General features: G+C 44.1%; 1 protein-coding gene across 2 annotated transcripts in view; it reads right to left on the reverse strand.

Moving 5' to 3' along the window:
• Positions 1–22,548, reverse strand: part of CDKAL1 (CDKAL1 threonylcarbamoyladenosine tRNA methylthiotransferase) — an 869,422-nt gene that overhangs the window by 584,545 nt on the left and 262,329 nt on the right. For both annotated transcript variants that reach the window (XM_075585602.1, XM_075585601.1), the window contains one exon: positions 10,103–10,223. In XM_075585602.1, the coding sequence (XP_075441717.1) occupies positions 10,103–10,223 (121 nt within the window). The remainder of the gene's footprint in view (positions 1–10,102; positions 10,224–22,548) is intronic.

Below are 22,548 nucleotides of genomic sequence, written 5' to 3' on the forward strand. Positions count from 1 at the left end.
TCTGTAACTGTTACATATGCCTATAACATATATTATCTTTAACTGTGCATGCAATGTCTTGTATATAATGTGTACCCTGTTCACTTATGTAACTGTATTTCAAACCATGTATTTGTCTTAACTCTGTGCCCAGGACATACTTGAAAACGAGAGGTAACTCTCAAATGTATTACTTCTTAGTGAAATATTTTATATATAAATAAAATGCAAGCTTGAGGCAAAAACCATGCTCATCGTTCTCTTTTTTTTAGTCTTTTTTAAAGATCATTGAGGAAAATGGCCAGGCTTATGCTTTCCTACAAGAAGCAGAAGCCGGAGGAATTGCATAGAGGAACGCTACCCTTTGTTGTATGACTTACTGCTGCCCTGCACCTTTTAAACATTCTAACAGAGGCAATGTTATACACAACAGCCGGAAGAAAGGGAAAAGATGATGCTTTCATGATTAAAAGTTAGGCATTACATTATAGGCCATCAAAGCATATTCTTTATTGGACATTGCCTCCCTCACATTACTCTTTGATCTGGGATGTGTAGGAGCTACAAGAAATGGTGCCAAGCTACAGCAGCAAATGGAGACACGGATGCTCACGCGATCTGTTCTTCACTGATTTTTCTTTTACAATCTATAGTGCCTGCAGACCGCTCATATTGGCACCCTGATAAGTAATGAAACCGATAACAGACCTCAAATGACAAACATGAATGCAATAGGTATGCTTTAAAATAAAAAATAAACTTTAGTAATCACCCTTTTTGCCAAAATGTTTGCAAATAGCGATATATTTGTTATTTCAATGAAACAATTAAAACAACTATTGATGCTTCAGGATTGTAAACAAATAATTAAAAAAAAAAAATGTCAGATCAATATGAGCAATTGAGGCTGGTACCCAAGAAGTGGGTCTCTATTTATTTCTTGAGTGATTGAAAGGTGGATTGCCTGAGCAGTGCGTTATTGGTTAGGGATTATTGGAGTTGTATGGTTGGCTGATATGGAGTGATGTGTTCCGAGATGTCTATTGGTGCTAGGTCGCCTGTGGCCTTCGATACTATAGAAAGGAGTTTGAATTGAAGTCGCTGTATGATTGGGAGCCAGAGTTCTGGCAGGGTGCCACCGACGTGCTTATACCTGCACTGCTCTCCCATCGCTCGAGCTGCGGTGTTCTGAATTGCCTGCAAAACGGATCTGGATGTTTGGATAGCTAAAAAATAGAGTGCGTTACCATAGTCGAGTCTGGAGGTGCCCAGGGTGTGAACGACCTTACACGGGTAGTCTCAGATTGGAGTTGAACATACAAACTTACGTTTTATATAACTATTACTTATTACAAATCTATTATAGAGTAATATAGTAAGCATTAAATAGCAATGAAGTCCCGTACGGTGTAGGTATTTGAATGATACACCTGTCAAGTATAAAGAAACCGCTGTGTGGGTGCTATATACACACGACCTGTTAAACCAAAAAATGTCATTATGACATATAGGTCATTTGTCAATGCTCATGTCACGGAACTGATGCAATTTATTTCTGGTGTGTAGACTGAAATGTATTAATATGTTTATATTTTAAAAGCATCTGTGGTTGGGTGGAGCAGAGTAAACATTTATCAGTTTGTCATTGCAGCCGTACACAGAAACATTTATTAGGTACTAAAAAAAAAAAAAAAGAAAGAAATTACACTGACTGCAAAACTCGCACTTCATATATGTTGCCAGGCAACCAGGAGCGCAGTTGAAAATAATGAAATCAATGATTAATGAGGGGTGTTTGTTTTTAAACACACTCTGTCAGTGACCCAGTTTGGAATATAAGTCAATGTGAATGATTAAATCATGTCGGTTATCAACAGTTTGACAAGATTAGAGTGTGTGTGTGAGATCACTTTCAACCACATTTTAGACCCTGCATGGCATTTCTGCAAGAAACGTAAGCATACAATTATTAAAGTGACATTTTGCAGAGCCCTTAAATGTGTAAGCTATATTGTTTAAATGATAATTGAACTTGTTGATGCACTTACCCAGAGTTCCACTGATGTATCCATTGTAGGATAAAACGCCCCATATTGTGTTCTTCATAGATGAATTTATATTGTACAGGGTTTAGAAAACATCAGTCTATTTCAAATCGAGCACTTCAAGCGGGCTAAAGGATTACAGAACCCCAGTACTAATGTCACTACGCTAGAAGTGGGTGAACTCGGTTTGTATCCCTGTGTCAACCCTCCTTGTGACCTTCAGCAAGCCACTCAATCTCCCTGTGCCTCAGATACCAGTATTAGATTGTAAGCTTTACGTACTCACTGTCTGCACAATTCTATGTACAGTGCCACGTACACGGTCACCTATACAAGACAAAAAATGTATTTATGGTACATACATTTTTTTCCAAGTGAAAAAAACTTATGAGGTTTCAATAGCTCTGTACACGATAATGTAATCTATGAAGAATCCCAATTTAGAACTACATTGTAGGACATGACAAATGCAGCCAAAAGTGACAGGAATCCCTGGACTACCATGTGTCAGAGTGGTGATTTATGTCAAAGCTGCCTAAAGATCTACTCGCTGACAACTTGCATTGATTTTGTGTGTCTCGCTGATTTGGGGTCAGTCCCACTGATTTTTAGCACCAATGTCAAAACACAATGAAGTCTTACTTATTGAAGTCATCACTTCGGAATTGAAATTCTTTTTTGGTGCTGAACCCTCAAATCTCACAGATTTGGGTACTTGGGGGAGGAAATCTCTGCTCAAGAGAAATTATGTGACCACCCCAGGAATGCAGCAATCAAATAATAAAAGCAAAACCCAACTCCAGAAATCTAATCCTATTGGCTCACCTGCTGTATAAGATAGATTAGTGCTTCTCACATCTCTCTTCAGAGACCACAAGCCACACCAGGTGTTAGGAATAACCTACACTGCCGACACGTTTAAATCGAGCAGGGCTAGTTCCGCAAGCCGGGGGATGCCCCGGCTTGCTAGCCCCACTCCCTCGGCGTGCCGCGCGTCACCGATGTGCGGTCACGCGTCATCGGGTGTCAGCGCCCCCTGCACGCGCGTCCAGGGCTCCCCGAGGGAGCCCTGGTGTCCCGCGATCGCGGGACGGCGGCAGGGGGTTCCGGGGGACCCGGCAGCGGTAGGGAGAGCGCCCCGATCGGAGGGCGCTCTTCCGCTGCTTCGGCGCGCGCCCGGCACCCTCCGGCGCGCGCCAGGTTACTGCTGCGGCAGAGAACGGGCAAATGCTCGAATAAACTCTGCCGCAGCAGTATGCCAGTTAAACTGTATGCATCGAATTTACATATGAATATAACGTTGAGGGTTTGACTGAGAAATCGGGTCGGAGACAGGCCTCAATGAAGACGTTTGGGAACTGAGCTAGATTAAGAGTTGCATATTTAACCCTTTGGCTGCCCTTTAAACGTAGCTAATACGTCATGGGTTAAGGCACTCCAGGGGCCACATGGCTTAGTAGCTACGTCACAATCCTGCTCGTTGTTCTAGACGAGATTACGTTCTGCACTCCAGAACACAGTCTATCCCCAAGTGCAAGGAACAGGGGGAGCAAGGGGTTAATACAATCAAATCCCAAGATCTAAAAAGAATTGGGCTTCCAAAAGGCGGATATAACGTGAGGGGAGCTCCTTCCAGTCTGCTGTTTGTGACCCACGGGAGCCTCCGTAGTTAGTGAGAGCAGCCGCACGCAGTGTTTCCATCTCCCTGCCTGCCGGACGCGGCTACAGGGTTATCTGCTGCAGGACGCGCCATCTGTCTACGGGAGCCAACCTGTGACTTTGTATTATGTGAGTGATCTGTTGACACAAATCAATAAATGTATTGATCTGGTGCTTGTACCATTGCCTCACTCACCTTCTGTCGCCATACGTGGGGTTGATTGGGATGCCTTTGCCAAGCGGAGGATTTCCTCTGTCAGAACCCTATCTACGTGTGACATCTATCCTGGTCGTGTTGGATTGATGGGAACAGGTGGGACTCCTACAGAAACCACTCTCAGTCCCCGTACTTACACTAGGCCGTGTAAGTATTGTGGACTTCATTTTTTAGATCTCCCCTCACGTTATATCCTCCTTTTGGAAGCCCAATTCTTTTTAGATCTTGGGATTTGATTGTATTAACCCCTTGCTCCCCCTGTTCCTTGTTTTTCTTTTTGTTCCAAGGGTCTTGGATGGTCCCTCCTGGGGTTGCAGCAGAAGGGATTACCTAAGGTCATCTCTAATTGCCTAGAGACCTTTTCACCTATTGTTGGTACTGTAACTCTGCACTCACTCATTTGTCCATTTAGAGGTTTGAGGTTAGCGCCTGGGATTTCTGTTTTCACTATCCCCACGTTCAACAGAAGGACTCCTCCCCCTTCAGTGCCTGATTAAGCGGAACAATCGAATCGGAAGTGAAACCCGCTCCACTTCTGTTTCTATCTTTGTGATCACATGGCTGTCTTCACTGAATTTCATATTTCTAGCAGCAAAAAGGTTAGAAGGTCTCATCACTTTCAGTTAACTGAATCTTGGGCTACAGGACCTAAGGCACCAAAATATGTTTTGATCCCTCTCTATTATACAGCAGCACGTGTTCAGAACTCAAGTGAAAATGTTGGGGGCATGTCTAGCAAGTTATATGAATATCGCCTGTATTTTTATTTTTAATAAAGAAAAGACGCCAATTTTTGCTGCTTGGGCACTTGCTCGCTTTTTCGGGGCTGATTTAGCTGACCCACGTCCGTTTCCAGAACCCGGGCCATGTCGCATCATGCGATCACTACTGCAGCGGGAGTGGCGGAGGTCCAGTGGCCTACTGGTGCCACCAGATCCCTGGTAATGTAAGTGTTAACGTTTGTGTTCCACATGAACCAAATGCTGCTTCAGAACGTGTTTCGTGTTTGTGCTCCTCCAAGTGCAGCCAATTACATTATAGATATGTGGTTTTAGAATTGTTATTTAATTTTCTTCTGGATGTACAAGAAACTGCTGGTTTTTGTTTTCGAGAAATGTAGATTTAATTTTTTGCATCTGGAAAAGATGGCCACCGTAGTGATTTTCTAACAACTTGACCCTAATTACCCCACTGCACTTACAGTATGTAATGGATGCTCCATATTTTATTTTAACCATTATCCCAAAACAAATACCCCATTACCGAGCTTGTTTCAGTCAGATGTTCAAGAACAAAACGCGGGTTAAAATGGGAGAGGAGGTATTAATAGCTGTGTGGTTCAGTTACTTTGCATTTTCAATATATGTTGCTTAGTGGGACAACCCCCTCAAAAAGGCGTATCCATTGCACAAAGAAATCATTCTAAGGCTGCGTCCATAGAGAGGGGAGCCGCGCTGACGCTCCGCGATGAGCCCCGTCATCCTCAATGAGGATGTCTTGAGAGGGGGCTCCCGCGAGCGTTCGCAGGCGTGCTGAGGCGCACGGATTTTCAGCCGACTGCAGAACCTGTTTCTGAGCGTGCCGTCGGCTGAAACCTCCAATCAGAGCGAAGCACCGTCATCGTCCCAGCGCCGTAACGTTGACGGTGCTTCGTGGGCTATTGGCCCAGTGATGTCAGTGCCCCGCCTCCCCCCGCGCACGCTGGCTCATCTGCTAGTTCATGCCAATCGCTCCTGATTGCGCAGACGAGCCTCAGCGCGGAGGAGCGCGGCTCCCCCCTCTATGGACGCAGCCTAAAGTCGCAATGGTTCAGTGCAGCATTGCTGACCTATCTCCTGGGGTGTTGAATCAACAACAAACCCAATATATGACATGCTACCTCACTACATACTGAGATTAAGAACACTATTTATCGGACAATTTAGGCTGTGTTATGCGTTGCAGGCAACACTGGCAGAAAAGGAGTTAAAACATAGTAGTAAAGAGCCCGTGTAAGTAAAATACCTTTTATTTTGCTTAGGTATGCGCTGTCAAGCACAGTGCAGTCTTCTGAAAAGGTAAAGAAGTATCAGATGGTGCCGCCTGTCCATTAAAGCCGAGGTCAAGTAAGGTTCTCCACTGATCACAAACCGAGAGTTAATGTAAAAACACCAAATGCTTATAGACCAAATATATGCGTTCATTGGCCTATAACAGCAGTGAGGGACTCTCTGGTTTCAACTTAATGGATAAAACATCACACATGGCACATTTGGACTTCCATACTGAGACGCTTGGGAACATAAGAACTTTATTACTTGATTGAAAGAGATGTGGGAGCCTCGTGTTTCAATTTGGTCAGTCACGGGCGATGTAGTAACCTTGCGGATTTGTGGGTGTCACTACCTTAAAGGGGCAATGCATGGAATCTGCGTTTGCAGCAAGCGAGAAGTGAAGTCGTTTATTACAGTGCGGGGACCAGAAACAAAGTGTATAGCTAGCCCCCTTACTAGGGATATACAACATACAAGAACTTTGAGCACTAAAAAACACCTGTGTACAAATAGATACAAAATACAAATACTAGATGGCCCTTCACTTCCCCTATAGTTTATAGTAAAACCAGCACAAATAGGGAAAGAGAAAAGAAAAAACTTATAGTTTAGCATTTTGACAAAAAAGTAGAAATCGGTTTCCTCAATCAGGAATATTCATAGGAGATGAAGAAACCAACGAACACACCTAGTGCAATATGCAATATCAGGTTTTACATTGATAGAAAGTAGCTCAGTTCAGCTCAATGTTGCAAATCTTTAAAAACATTGGCTGTAATCTTGTGTACAGTAAATATAAATTAACCCTTGTGGTGCATTTGCATGTCTCAGACAGATCTTGACACCATGTTTTTCCCTATTATCGCTTAGCAAACAGTGCTGGTACTGCAGGCAGCCAGGGATTCTGGGTAATGACATGCAAATGCACACAGTGTGTCAATAGACTACACTATATTACTTTTTAGCATTATCCTCCTTTTCCCTATTTTTGAGGTTGCGCTGTTTTCCCCCCTGTTTTTTTCGCTCCTTTTTATTGCCTTTACTGGGGCTGTCAAGTTTCTGGCAACACAGGACAGGAAGCTGGTTAGAGGCCAATAGTATGACCTAACTAATGATTTTAGGTGTGTTAAAATGCAATATTTTCCAATGGTATAGGAGCCTACATGCACTAGAATAGTGTTTTACATTTGTTTATATATATATATATATATATATATATATATATATATATATATATATATATATATATATATATATATAAGGCATTAAAGGGGCACTTCCACATTGAGGGTCGAAAATAGTTTTTAACACAACTCGGTGTAAATCTACTTCCTTATAAAGATTCAATCGCCAAAGTTCTGCAGCACTTTCATGTGATGGCAGCAGTGGTGATCACATGACCGTGCCAGGCGGCGGATGCCGGAAACTGAACTGGAGTTGGCTCTACTTACATTTCAATCGGGCTGGCTGCTCCATCGATTAGGTCAGCCCAATCTCCCCCGAACAAGACGGGCAAGTGTCCATTATGTGCCCGGGATGTCAGAAGGATCTCAGGCTGGTCAGGACCCATGCAGTGCCAGGTGCGTTAACGGCACTTCAAAGGTTAATGTATCTGCTTTACTTATTGCTACCTGGAGAAAAATGAATGTTTTGCACTTCTCCAGGAACAATGGATTTAAGCATTTCAACTACTTATGCTGATCTGTTAGACTACTGATTGCTTCAGAATTACTTTGCCAAGAAAGGAACAGCGCTGAGCGAACCATTTTGATGACCGGCATTTTTTTTTTACCTGTGATTATTAGGACTAACAAATAGTACTATGATCAAAAAGGCATTAGACTGTAAAAACCCTTCGATGCATTTACTTACCATGGAAACATCAAGGGGGCATGTTTATATGTTAAATGTAGACAACTGACCAAATGTTTAAACAACTTTTCTATGGCAAAGCAGCTTTGTTTTTTTTAATAATCTTTATCTAATGTCTCTTGGGTGTAAGCCAGTCAGTCATAACACCTACTAGTGGATTGTTGCCTTGGTTTTTGTCCATTGCTTGTGTAGTGATTATTAAGCCATTATTAGTCAAACAGGAACATGAGCTAAGAACATTAGCTGAGTGAAAAACATTCATTTTTAACCGGATGCACATATGTAAGACTGTCCTTTAATGGCGATTGAACCTAAGAAATTCCATTACCCTAAAATGTTGTTTACCTTTCTTTTTAATGTGTTAGGTGGAACTGCACCATTAACAACGCTTCAGTACGCATGCTTTGTACACATAGAGCAAAGCGTTTGCTCCAGATCCTTATGCCACGTCCATAGTGTGAGTGAACAGGCCGCACCTCTGTGAGGCAGGCCATAGAGAATTTGCTTGTCGCATGGCGGCCGGGTCACGCGAATGGTTCAGCCAATTAGGGCTAACTAGCCTCGTGACGTCACGGCCACGCCTCCCCGTCGCTGTGGATCTCAGGCCACAGATCGCTCGGCCGACAGGTGCGTGCTATGCCGCCACAATGTCCGAGGCCTTAGGAAGGCCGACGAGATTCTGCACTTAACTCCAAGCACAGTGCAGCACTGCTCCCCACTGCCACAGAAACATCGCCATAACACAGCCTAGTTACTATCACTCTGTACATGTGTAGAGCTGTGTCAGCTACATGCTGGGGAAACAGATCGGAATGTATTTATATATCAATTCGAAGGGTGAAGGCGGCAAGCTAAAAAACATCTTTTGGCAACATCAAACGCGTCGGTTATTTGACCCGACCCTCAGGTTTACACCTCACTTTGAGGAATGTTTTCAATTCCCAAAGACTATTTTCGTCGGTAATGCCGATCGTATTTATAAAAAAAAAAAAAAAAAAAAACGTTTTAATTAATTTGGTAGCCACAGAATGAAAGGTTAAGAGCTTTATCAAATGTGTTTTGTGATCATTTGTTGTGTGCAGCCTCCTCTACCACTGGAAAAGTGTCACCCCTCTCACTCTCAGGAGTGCATACAGGCTGGCATTGTTAGCCAAGTGCAGGTTAACGCATGACAGGGGAAGGTCTCGAGAAAAAGGAAAAAAAACAGCTATGCAATAAAACACAATATACATTTTTTACTTTAAGCAAAATATTCACTTACGGGCAATTAAATCACTTGAAAGGAACAGCCCCCCCCCCCCCTTGAATTATTTTTACCCAATTCTTCCATGGATGGGAAGCAGGGTTAATTTCAGCTCAGAGTGTCTTCTGTTCCAGATGCATAACGAGTGGCCTGCTCGTTATTGTGTATCTATTTCCTATCTTCTAAGTAATACTGTTTAACACGAGGACAAGTGGCAGTTCCAGTTAACAAATTCTCTTTTTATTTCCCCCTCCATTTTCAGGTAAATACAACAACATGCTTTAAAAGAGCAAAGACTAATTAAAAAAATGTGCTACAAACATCAAATGGTTTCCCTGCCTCCTCCTTAAAGCAAGATGTTCATCTGTATGTGTTTGCAGCTGGCGGTACCATTTAATGCAGCAACCTGAACGCTATACAGAGGAGCTGTGCACGAGAGTGAGCTCTGTTACATTCATTCTACAGAACAAACCTACAGCAAGCCGCCTCAAAAGTCCTTCCCTACATCTGTAAATCATTTGTATTTGATGCAACATCAGATATTAATCCCATAAAGCTCACAGAACCACAAGAGATTTGTCACCTTAAAAAAAAAAAACAACGTTTTGACATCACCAAATCGCAACAATTTCATTGGCTGGAGAAATGACTTGGGTTTCCCACACGTTACCCATTCTGCAACAACCACCTACAACAAATACCACCAAAGCCCAAAGATTTATACTCCGTCGCGATAACAAACAAATGATGCTGCAGCAAGTGTCTGACTTGCACAAACAAAATCTATATATATATTTTCCTAAGCACCAGTAATAGGAAATAATGCGGATACATGGGGGGGGGGGGGGGGAGAAGAGAGAAGGAATGGGTTGCAATTAAACAGGGAACCGGCAGAAATAAATTCTATCGTTTAAAAGACACTATTTAGAGTCCCACAGGGCTTCTGTGGGTTTTTGTTCCCCCTTAATAAGTTGAGCTGCAAAGGGAAAAAAAAATTAAATTGAATTCTTAGGCAGCACTGAATATTTTATGAGCAAATGTGAAAGACGCTTACCCTGTATTGATGGAAATGATTTCTATCAGTGGGTTCTTCCTAATCTTTGGCAAATCCAATCGAGCTCCCCCCAACCGCTTTCCATTATCCTTCTTCTGACCCAGCAGTCGCACCGAGTGACCTTCAAATGAAGCACATAAATACACAAACACAAGTCACGCCACTTCAGCATAATTCATGTCGCTCTGACACATATATTAATGGCGGCATTTAAATATTTAAAAGAGACATTAACACCGGAGCAAGATATATAGGAGAGCACTGCCACTGTGATAAGCAGACCTGGGAAATTTATAACTAAGTGACACAGCTAATGATGCCGGGTACAAGTTATTACATTTGTGCAGTCATGCGAAATTTGGGGCAACTCCTCTGCTGCTGTTGGACCTGAAACACATTGGAGACAGTACTTGACAGCTTACCCCCCTCCCCCCAATGGGAACGAAGGCGTTTAAAGACACTAGACATTACCTGCTACTACCTGGCTTTGTGTGTAAAAACGCTTCTCCATGTGCGTTGATCCTTTGATCACTTATCAGTAAAGGAAAAGTCCTTTCAAGAAGTGTGCGACAATAAAGCACCCTCGGCCTTAGTCAGATGCCCGGAATGCCGTTGGTGTAAACTATATTAGACTTCCGAGAGCAGGCTCAGGAGGGACCTTAAATATCACTGTGTAAGGTCTAGAGTTCATTTTACATGTTATGCATGCAAACAAAGTCAGGCCGCGCAGAACGTGAGAGACCCGTCACTGGTAATCTCAGTCACAGGTTTCCTTAATGCATATTGTGAGAAATAGGACTCTTCCTACCATTGGTATCTATAATTGGCACCGTATAATAAAGTGCAATAAAATAAATAATTAAAACCGACTGCAAGATCATGTTGCAAAACCATGCATTTTGCTCTATGTACACGTGTAACTCAGTTTTTTGTTAGATATTAAGTCTCATTTACTATGCCGTCTTATGCCATAAGACAGGGGTGCGCCAACTGGTGGGTGCAAGATTATTATTTTTTCTTGGGGGGGGGGGGGAGTGGGGGGCGCGGCGTTTGCAGAGGCCCTGCGCTCTTCCCCAAGGCATTTAAATTAAATGCTGGGGGACCCCGCGAGGCCTCTGCATCCTCTACTTCCCATGATTGGCAACTTCGTGGATGTGTCACCATGGCAACGCGGCGGCAAGGTCACGTGACACTGCGGCGTCATTTGATGCCTCAGACGAGGTAAGGGGATCGCAAGCAGTGGGGGCGGAAGGCATAAAGTTTACGCACCCCTGCGCATAAGACAACTTCCAATGCCGGATGACCCCTTACAGCCCCATTAACTTCAATGTGCTTTAAGTTGTCGTAGTACATCTTGCCTTAAATCCTGAAGAAAGTTTCGTTTCTCGAAACCTTGCAAGGCCTGTTTTGGCACTTGGAGAATGTCATAGAAAGTACCATTAGAGTACAATAGAAATCTGCTGAAAGCCCACATTTTACAGCGATTGGCACCTTACTTAAAAGCTTAAACCCCATGACTTTCTACTACCAACAATGAAATGGGGGGTGTTTGAAGGCCAGCTATTAAAAATATTTACAAATACAAGAAAATTATTGTAATTTTTAAAACAAAAATCTCCACTCAAAAGCAACACTTTCCATTATCAAATGAATTTTACATTCTACATATATCATTTATAGTCTTTTTTGCTCTGCAGCCACAGGGTTAAAAAACATTGAAATAAGACTTGAGTAAATGGCGGTACTGTATGACTCCAAGACTTTTGTTATGTCCAATATCTACCTACAGTGTTTCTTTAATATAAAAGTTTCGGTAATGAATGCACAGGTCTACACATAGGTCTGCAGACGTACTCATCCCCGTAAATTTTTCCCATTTTGTTGGCGTACTGCCCGATGCTTTCAACTTAGACTTTACATGTAGAGTCTACAAAAACTACTCCAAAGTGATAGTTAGAAAATACATATAGAATATAAAAAAAGAGATTAATCTTAGTTGCATAAGTATTAAACCCTTTTGCTACTGCAGCCCTAAATCCGCTCAGGTACAAATGAATTGTTCGAAAGGTCACAAAATGAGTGAAATGGCTTCAGCCCGTGTGTAATCAAAGTGGTTTAACTTGTAGATTATTTCCCTCCGGTATATAGAGGCTTTAAAGCTGCAACTCACATAGTGATCCAACAAACCAACCATTAAGACCAAGGAGCCATTGAGATATAAATACACACACAGGGCAGCAGACAGATTTCCCAGGGCCCAGGACTTGCTATGACTGCGCCCCCCCCCCCCCGTGTCAGTGGTCTCACAAGCCCCCCCCCCCCTTTGCACACATCATGAGTCCCCTCTATTTAACCCATCTCACTCTTACGCCCCCTCTTATACCCCCTCTCCATCAATTACCACACACACGCACGCACTCACACACAAACACACACACTAAATACAAATGTACCTACCTTGGAGATGGTCTCTGGCCCAGCTGCCAGTCCTCTCATTGCTGCCGAGTCCCGGCTCTCCTCAGCTGCGGGTCTCCCTCACTAACATTATCCCACTCCAAGCTGACGTCAGCGCGCACCGAGCCCTCCCATACGCCGGAAGCCGAGCCCCGGCTCTCCTTCCTCACTAACATTATCCCACTCCGAGCTGACGTCAGCGCGCACCGAGCCCCTCCCATACGCCGGAAGCCGAGCCCCGGCTCTCCTCCCTCACTAACATTATCCCACCCCGAGCTGACGTCAGCGCGCACCGAGCCCTCCCATACGCCGGAAGCCCGGCTCTCCTCCCTCACTAACATTATCCCACTCCGAGCTGACGTCAGCGCGCACCGAGCCCCTCCCATACGCCGGAAGCCGAGCCCCGGCTCTCCTCCCTCACTAACATTATCCCACTCCGAGCTGACGTCAGCGCGCACCGAGCCCCTCCCATACGCCGGAAGCCGAGCCCCGGCTCTCCTCCCTCACTAACATTATCCCACTCCGAGCTGACGTCAGCGCGCACCGAGCCCCTCCCATACGCCGGAAGCCGAGCCCCGGCTCTCCCCCCTCACTAACATTATCCCACCCCGAGCTGACGTCAGCGCGCACCGAGCCCTCCCATACGCCGGAAGCCCGGCTCTCCTCCCTCACTAACATTATCACACTCCGAGCTGATGTCAGCGCGCACCGAGCCCCTCCCATACGCCGGAAGCCGAGCCCCGGCTCTCCTCCCTCACTAACATTATCCCACTCCGAGCTGACGTCAGCGCGCATCGAGCCCCTCCCATACGCCGGAAGCCGAGCCCCGGCTCTCCTCCCTCACTAACATTATCCCACTCCGAGCTGACGTCAGCGCGCACCGAGCCCCTCCCATACGCCGGAAGCCGAGCCCAGCTTGCTTCCTACGTGCGCCAAGGTCAGAGAGGCCCGGCGCGCGCTGACGTCAGAAGTTCGGCCTGGGATAGTGTTAGTGAGGGAGGCCCACAGCTGGGTAGAGCCGGGGCCCGGCCAGAGGTTGGGTCCAACTTGCAGCGCCGGTTGGCCAGGCACCCCTAAGCCACCTGGCCCGGGACACTTGTCCCAGCTATCCACCCCTGTCAGCAGGTATGTACACACACACACACACACACAAAGTGAGGACAGGCACTCAAATTGTAAAAAGGTGAAATTTAATAATATATGCAGAGTATTTTTGCAATTTTGAAGTGCCTGTCCTCACTTTGCCTTCATATTTATTCTTCGGATGGTACGCACCCAATATACTTCTTTTTTATTACCAGTGAGTCCCCTGGTACTGTTTCTTTATACACACACACACACACACACACACACACACACACACACACTTTAAGCAGGGGGTCTCCGGAGCTGAAACCCATTCATTGCAGCTCCAGGAACCCCCTGCTTGGAGATACAGGCCTCCGTAAGGGGTGCCGGTAGCCACTCCGGCTGAGCAAGCTGGGCTTTAAAGTTTAACGCTCCCGCGTAACATGGGCCAATAGGGAAGCCGCACTGATGACATCACGGTTTCCTATTGCCCCGCAGGGCGCGAGGTCTTTGAAAAGTGGCTATTACGGGATCCCTGGCTACCGAGGAGAGCGGCTGCCAGCACCTACTTCACAGGTAAGAATCTCCAGAAGCAGGGAGACCACGGTGCTGAAATTAACAGGGGACCAGCTCCGGAGACGCCCTGCTTCAACCCTAGTTAAACAATTCGCTGGCTGGGATCGGCGCTTGAAATCATGTATGGAGTTTGCGAAAAAGCATATAGATGATACTGAAGAAAAGTGTGGGAAGGTTTTGTGATCAGACGAGCTCAACACTGCACATCACCCAGTCAACACCATCCCAACTATCAAGCATGGTGGTGGCAACATCACGTAACTTGGATGCTTCACTTCAGCAGGGACTGGGAAGCTCTTCAGGGTAGAGGGGAGAATGTATGGTGCAAAGTACAAGCGAAACCTTGAGGACAATTTGTTTGAATCAGCCAAGACTCAAATTGGGGAGGAAATTCATATGTCAGCAGAACAATGACCCGAAGCACGAAGCCAAAGTCACACAGGAGTGATTGAATTAATGCTCAAAGTCCTGACTGGAACCCAATCGAACAGCTATGGCGAGACTTGAAGATTGCAGTCCATCGACGATCCCCAAACAAACATATCAGAACTGGATCAATTTTCCCGTGAAGACTGGGCACAAATATCTCCATCCTACTGTGCAAAGCTAGTCGAGACCTATCCCAAAATACTCAGCAGTAATTGTTGCAAGAACGGCTTATACAAAGTGCTGATTTATGGTGCTCAATACCTATGCAACCAGTAAATTTCCTTTTTCTACATTTTATTTGTTGAAGTTTAACCTCCTCCTCATATAACCGTGTTCAGTTTAACCACTACAGCTTTGTAGCTTAGAATAAGCAGTTTGTTTGAAAAACTACTGTATACTGTATATACATTATTTGTAATTCAACATGTAACATTATTGGTAGGGGGTTAATACTTCTGCAAATCAGTATGCATACGTGCATACTCTGCGTGGGTGGGGTGGGTACACACACGCGTGTTTATATGTATTCACATGTACATAAACTTGTTATATACAAGATCAACTTATAGCATTCCATCAATTTAAGTGTTTTAATGAATAAATAAATCTTTAGAAATGCATACATGCACACCACACGCTTCGTGTGTTTTCACATGTACATACAAACATAAGTTTATCTCCTGCAAACAGTAAAAAAAAAATACAACACTGATCATATGCAGCAAGGTAGCAACTAAAAATAAAAAATAATAAGTAAACCTTTTTCAAGAGACATACTTAGAAAAATAACTAATAGAGCCATCCATCACGACCTTTCCTCACTAATGACTTTAATAGGGCATTAAGCAATTTAAAGAATAAATGGGCTATTCATACTCTGATGTGGCAGACCAAACTCAGGAGTCAAACAGCATTTGGCGCACAGATACTGCAGCAAGATAAGACACTCACTCACATAGTCAACTTAATGAAGAGGTGAGCAAGACTGGCCTGATAACATAATGGGTGAATCCATATGATGTCATACGTATAATAGTGTCTAGGCAGAAGCACACATTTCTATTACTAGAAGGACACAATGATGCTATTATCTACGCTGGTAACGTTGCTACAAAAATACCATTTACTTATTCATCCGTTCCTTATTCTGGTCATGCATGTAATGATCAACAGCTCCAATTTATAGAAGAGATTAGCGGACCCACAACTAACCATAAGACCGTAACACAGCACCATCAAGTATTCCAGATAATGTGCAAACGATCATTCAAATCCTCTCAATTACCAGGCCATATTAACACAGATGCAGTCGTTTGGTTACCAGAAGCACATTACTTTAGTCAGTGTATCTACATAATATACACCTTTCCCATCTAGTGCTTTACATTTTTATTTGTTTGTGTGCTTTATAAATTGCATCCAATGCCATCTTTATTACGATTCTCCCTTCCTTACCTCTTCTTTCTACGCTGATCATAGCTTTACGGTATTTCCCACACAATTCAGTGAAGTCCATGGCCCTCCCATGCAGTAAGTACGGTCCGTGGGCTATAAAGTACTTTTATATCAAGCACAGGCATTTCTTTAAATTCGGTTTCAATCTTATACTGGGGGGAAAAAACAAAACAAAAAGTGTATGTGCGCCGTGCAAACACATTTTAAGTGAAACTTTTGTCTTTTGTCACTGTTTTGTCACAGAAATTCTATTTCTGATGGTGATGTTTTTAATTAAAAATCAAAACACAATTTCAGTGCCAAAATGCAAAGAAATTTCACTTAGAACGCATGTTTTAGCTATTTGCACGTCTATATTTATAGCAACTATGAATTTCTTGCGCAGCAGGGTGCGCGCACGGCAGAGTGTGTGCGCGTCAGTGTGTGTGTGTGTCAGTGTGTGCGAGTCAGTGCGTGCGAGTGCGTGCGAGTGTCAGTGTGTGTCTGTGTGTGTGTGTGTGTGTGTCAGTGTGTCTGTGTGTGTGTGTGTGTGTCAGTATGTGTGTGTGTGTGTGTGTGTCAGTGTGTGTGTGTGTGTGTGTGTCAGTATGTGTGTGTGTGTGTGTGTGTCAGTATGTGTGTGTGTGTCAGTATGTGTGTGTGTGTGTGTGTCAGTATGTGTGTGTGTGTGTGTGTGTGTCAGTATGTGTGTGTGTGTCAGTATGTGTGTGTGTGTGTGTGTGTCAGTATGTGTGTGTGTGTGTGTCAGTATGTGTGTGTGTGTGTGCGTGCGCCAGTCAGTGTGTGCGCCAGTCAGTGTGTGCGCCAGTCAGTGTGTGTCAGTGTGTGCGCCAGTCAGTGTGTGTGCGCCAGTCAGTGTGTGTCAGTGTGTGTGTGTCAGTGTGTGTGTGTGTCAGTGTGTGTGTGTGTCAGTGTCAGTGTGTGTCAGTGTCAGTGTGTGTGTGTCAGTGTGTGTGTGTCAGTGTGTGTGTGTCAGTGTGTGTGTGTCAGTGTGTGTGTGTGTGTGTGTGTGTGTGTGTGTGTGTCAGTCAGTGCGCGTGTAAATTGATGTAAAAATACCCAAACCAATATAAAAAGGAAAAAAGATGCTTAATCATTTACATGATTTTCACAACAATGACTTTAAAGAACTTGTTTAATCAGGAAAATATTTGTCCACTAAAAAAGGTACAAAGTTCTGAAGTCTTACCATGTTAATCTCACAGAATCAAATTTCCCCAATGAAAGCAAAAACATAATTCCCCATCACCCTTCAAACGCAGGGACTCAATACTCCGTATAATTACCGTACCAGCCGAGACTGTTCTTTCAGGAGTCAAGTAAAGTTCAGAAGCCTGGTAGCAGGGCTTTCAATGCAGCATGGTCATGTAATGCATCCCCCCCCGCCCCCCTGCACTGGAAAGGTTACAACAGACAGCCTTATCATGGCAGGCTTAGCAGCAGCCATACAGAGTTTATCAAGGGTTCACAGGGTTTTAAGACCAGGATAAATCAGCAGCAGGAAGAGACCAATAAAAGAGCAGTAAGCTCGTCAAAATGAATTTGTAACTGGCTTCTTTACTGTTCAGAAAAAAAGGAGAGAACAAAAGGTAGTTGGTAGGAAGGTAACAGTATATGAAGCATTGGTGGGCAACCTGCAGCCAAAGGACCTTATGTGGCCCGAGAGGGGTCAACCAGTGGCCCATCCAGAATAGAATTTTATATTATGACTTTGATCAGATATGTTTTGCATTAAAATGGCCATGATACTATTCTTTTGATGGACTATTGCTATGTCAAGCAGCACATGCAGTTTTATACCTATAGTCAGTATGCTGATATTAGACAGAAGGGATACAAGCCAAAGACCATTGCCAGAACTATTACATCTGCACTAAAAGCCCCAGGAGAACACCTGGTACAATACAGACAGAAAGAACCTACCACACGCATACCACTGGTGGCCACATACAACCCTACCCTAGAGGGTATACGAAAAATAATCGAAGATCTGCAACCCATGCTGGCAGAGGATGTGACATTAAAATAAATCTCAGGCCTCGTTCAGGGTGCCAGAGGCAGGAGTTGGAGGGCGGGCATTCGGGAGGGAGGGCGGCAGTCTGCTTGGCGATGTGTGCACATCCTCCCAGCAGACTTTTTCAGGAGTTCAGGAGGCGGGGAGGGGGCGGGCTACACACGGCAGGTTAGGGATCCAAGTTGCAGTCATGAAATCATTCTCAAGAATGATTTCATTGGCTGCTGAGGTCCCAGTGACACTGCTGCAGCTTCAAAAAACAACTTGGTTTGTTATTGAAACTGTAGCCAGCGTCAACTCCGTACTTCGGAGACAGGGCAGCTGCTACCCTGACAACCACAGTTCACTTTAAATACATTGTGTCCCACGGCCACATGCACATCAGCACGCCCTCCCTCCGAAGCCAGCACCCTGAACGAGGCCTTACCCAAACCTCCCATTCTGGCATTCCGGCAACCACCAAACCTCAAATAGAAATTAGTCAACAGAAAACTTCATACACAAACTTAAAGACACTGATAATGGCACAAAACCGTGCAACAACTTTACAAACTGTGCAAACATATATGCCAAGATCCCACAGCCAGTCACAACTATGGAACGCAATGTTAAAGGATCATACAGCTGCACATCCAGGAATGTGGTTTAGATGATTCAATGCAACAAATGTGGCCAAGGATGCTACATTGAGGAAACCAGCCAAAAACTTCAAGGAGAATGAATATGAACAGATACTCTATACTCCATCACGAAGAAGGAAGATACAGCTCACCTGTGGGACATCATTTCTCACTCTCAGATCTTTCCATAAATGATTTAAAAATCAAAATCCTCAATGGAATGTTTAAACGCACCCAAGAACGGAAAACAATTGAACTCAGAATGATAAGACTGACACCAAAACAAGAGGACTTAATGTGGATATGGGGTTTCTCACACACTATTACAATTGTTTGTAAATATCCTGCCTTCGTCTCTGACAATGCTCTTATCCACACCTTTCTCCCATCCCTCTCCCCCCCCCCACACAGCATCCCCTTCCTCCTCCATGCTGTCCCTAGTCACCGTTTGATTACCCTTCCCATGTCTTCAAACACCACTTTCTCACCCTACCTTATCTACAGTACATCTGTTGTTTTTTTTTCTGCTCTCCTAACAACCGGTTTTAGCCATAGATTCCCTTGTAAATCAGTATTACCGACCTGAGGAAGAGAGGAGAACTCTCGAAAGCTTGTCCTAGGACAAATTGTTAGTCCAAATAAAAAATGTGCCACATAATACTGCAGAACGCATTTATATATTTATATATATTTCAATATAGATCTCGCTCTCGATAGATAGATACACACACACACACACACACACACACACACACACACACACACACACACACACACACACACACACACACACACCAGTACAATTCTAATCTGGTATCTGACGGACCATGTACGGCAAGTTGTTCTGGTTATATTCATTGTGGTGATAGTCTTTATTTAGGATATTTTCAATGCAGAAATAGACCCAAATAACATGACAAGTGCAATAATAATTTCATATATCTGGGTAATGTTGTTTGGAGGTAATGGTGCATTAAACCCGGACACACTTTTCCCAGAGTATTATCAGCAGAGGCGTAACAAGCACAGTCACTCTTTATCCAGGCTTAAAAAAAAATACCACAACTATTTTTATGTCCATGGCTCGCAGTACAAATCAAGTGCTAGTTATTAGCACAATACCCTTGCAGGATTAAGCTTTTTGAATGTTGATTGTACATGGGCAACTTCATGCATCCCAATGTGACCCAGAGGTAAGCTGCTGCTGCTGCTGCCTCTTCGAGTAGCACACATTCCAATCTGCATCCAACTACATGAAATGGGATCTGTGCTCAATACCTAGAGAATACTTCTGTAAATAAAGCCAAAATTCACCTTCAGGTGGATCACACACACACACACACACACAAAGCAGTTGCTTAGGACCCCACTGGTGCAGGGGGCGTAATTTCTGCCCCATTCCAGCTCCATGGCAAGAAAAAACAGCCCATCATTTGACAATGGCAGGTTGCTATTAATCGGTTGCCATCTGGCCAAGCCTCCTCATTCTGTATCCTGCCAGCAGAGCTTTGTCGCTCTGACCTCCAATAATCAGACAGGACTGGCCACTGGTCACTTACAGGTCGCATGAGGAGGAAGTTGGAGTGGAATATGGAGCGTTTCTGTATAAGACAGTTTACATGTGTGTGCGTGTGTAGGCCTTATTCTATAAAATAAAATAGCGCCAATCATAGTTCTTAAGGATCAAAGTATGGACCTGAAATGTCTACTTTCCTGTTTTTCCACATTAACTACCATTGATCCTCAGCTCTGATAAGAGGGCTTCTTCTTCCCCTGTTAAGACTCCTCCAATTTGCACCTATATTAGAAATATGTCCTGTGTTTACTGTCATGTCAACCTCCAAGCTGTGCACCACCACCCAACATTCCCCCCTCAAACTTCAGTGGGATCAGCTGTCGGGCTGCACAATACCCCACCCTGTGGTACACTCCATCCCACAATGAGCAGACACTTCACCTTTTGTTTCTACATTACCCCTTATTCCCTCTAGATCAGCGGTGCTCAAACTAGGTGGTGCAAGATTTTGTTTTGGGGGGCAGGGAGGGCGGGCGGTTGCAGAGGTCCTGCGCTCTCTCCGAAGGCATTTATATTAAATGCCGGGGGACCGCGTGAGGCCTCTGCAACCTCTACTTAACGAGGTTCAGCTGGCTTCAGGACGCGTGACCATGGCAACACGGCATCAAATGATTACGTGGGGTCATGTGACGTCACGGTTGGCACAGTAACACAACGTCAGATGACGCCACACGAGTTAAGGGAGGGGGGCACACCGACAGAGGAGAGCAGGCAGGGCGGGCGCAGCAAATAAAGAACATGTCCCTGCTCCAGATTATAAACGTTCATGAGCAGGGCCCTCAATACCTCTTTGTACCGCTTTGTGCATGTTTATCCAAATTTATAGTTACCTCTGTTTATGTAATTATCAAATGTCTGTACCCTCCTTGTACTGTGGACTATGGCGGCGCTTTACAAATAAACGATAATAATAAGAATTTAAGCATATCAACTTCTTCTGTTTACCCGTTTGACCGACGATGGCATTGTAATTACTATACATACCAAAGCTCAGGTTGAGTACTGCCAAATAGCCTATTCACCAAAAGACATTAGATAATGATGATAAAACCCCTCTAAAGCATCTGTTTCCATATAAATGTTAAAGATTTTAAAATGTTTATACTTGGACACTTTTTTTGGGGGGTGGGGGCGATCAGCTGCATGTAACCTAATATTGAACTACACTGCGTCTTAAAGGGGTAGCCCTGCCTCAGACACAATTGAACAATAGATTCTAACCTTCCGTTAGCACTTTCAAAACTCTGGCGCCAAAAAGTATTTTGGCCTCTATTCTACATTACGCTTTGTGCGGTAATTAAAAAGGTTAACCCCTTACAGTGGTCTTGAATAGAGTGCACATGAACCAGTTGCTGGTCCATCCGGCACAGATTTACTTAAACTGGCATGGATATAAAACATCCCCAAATGGGTTCTGTTTTTGTAATGAAATCGCAGTCGTCCTCTTTTCTAAAAAGCTGTAAATTCTAACGGCTGCCATGTCACTGGCGACCATGTCTGACAGATAACTGCTCAGCTCGAACACCTGAATGTCAAATGGGTGCATGTCCAATTCTAATTCCGAGGAGCATTCGACGAGCACTGTTCGCTCACACCCTCCCCCCCTCCGCTGAATGTTTTCAGCTACTATTTTACAGATCCGAATAACTCTTTATTTTCTCACTTTCAAATCTTTTTCCTTACGGCATTTACATTCTCCTTCCCAATACAATGAGGGTAACATTTGCAATACTTAAACAGGTCTGCCACATACAGTAGTAGTTCAAACGTAAAACTAATTGTGTGCGTGGCAAGGGCATCACCAGGCCTTTCCCAAGCCTATAACACTCAACATTCAAATGATTACCAACACGTAATGCAAAGTGTCATAAACAGCTCTGCACATTACATTTTGTGAGGTCCTGTGCCCCAAAAGAAGCCAGATTTCCAGCCCTTTGCATTCATTGTATTAATTGGAGGGGTTTTGTTGAATTCTAGTTTAGTACAAAGGCAAAACTAAGGGGAATTGATCATTTGTTTTTTTTTATATTCCTGGTCTGAATTACTCTGAATTAAAAAAAAAAAAGTCTCTCCCCCCTCTCGCTTCCTCTCTTTGCCAAAGCGTGTCCACAAATGAGATAAAATAAAGCAGTCTCTGCTCACAAGCATGAAAACACAAGACTAGCATTTACGTTCATAACAGTTATACCCTTATCGATCCCTTACACGTATCAGTAGTATTGCAGCTTTTCATGACAAATACCTTTGCAAATGA

The sequence above is a fragment of the Ascaphus truei genome, chromosome 2, assembly GCF_040206685.1.
Source record: "Ascaphus truei isolate aAscTru1 chromosome 2, aAscTru1.hap1, whole genome shotgun sequence".
Lineage (NCBI taxonomy): Eukaryota > Metazoa > Chordata > Amphibia > Anura > Ascaphidae > Ascaphus > Ascaphus truei.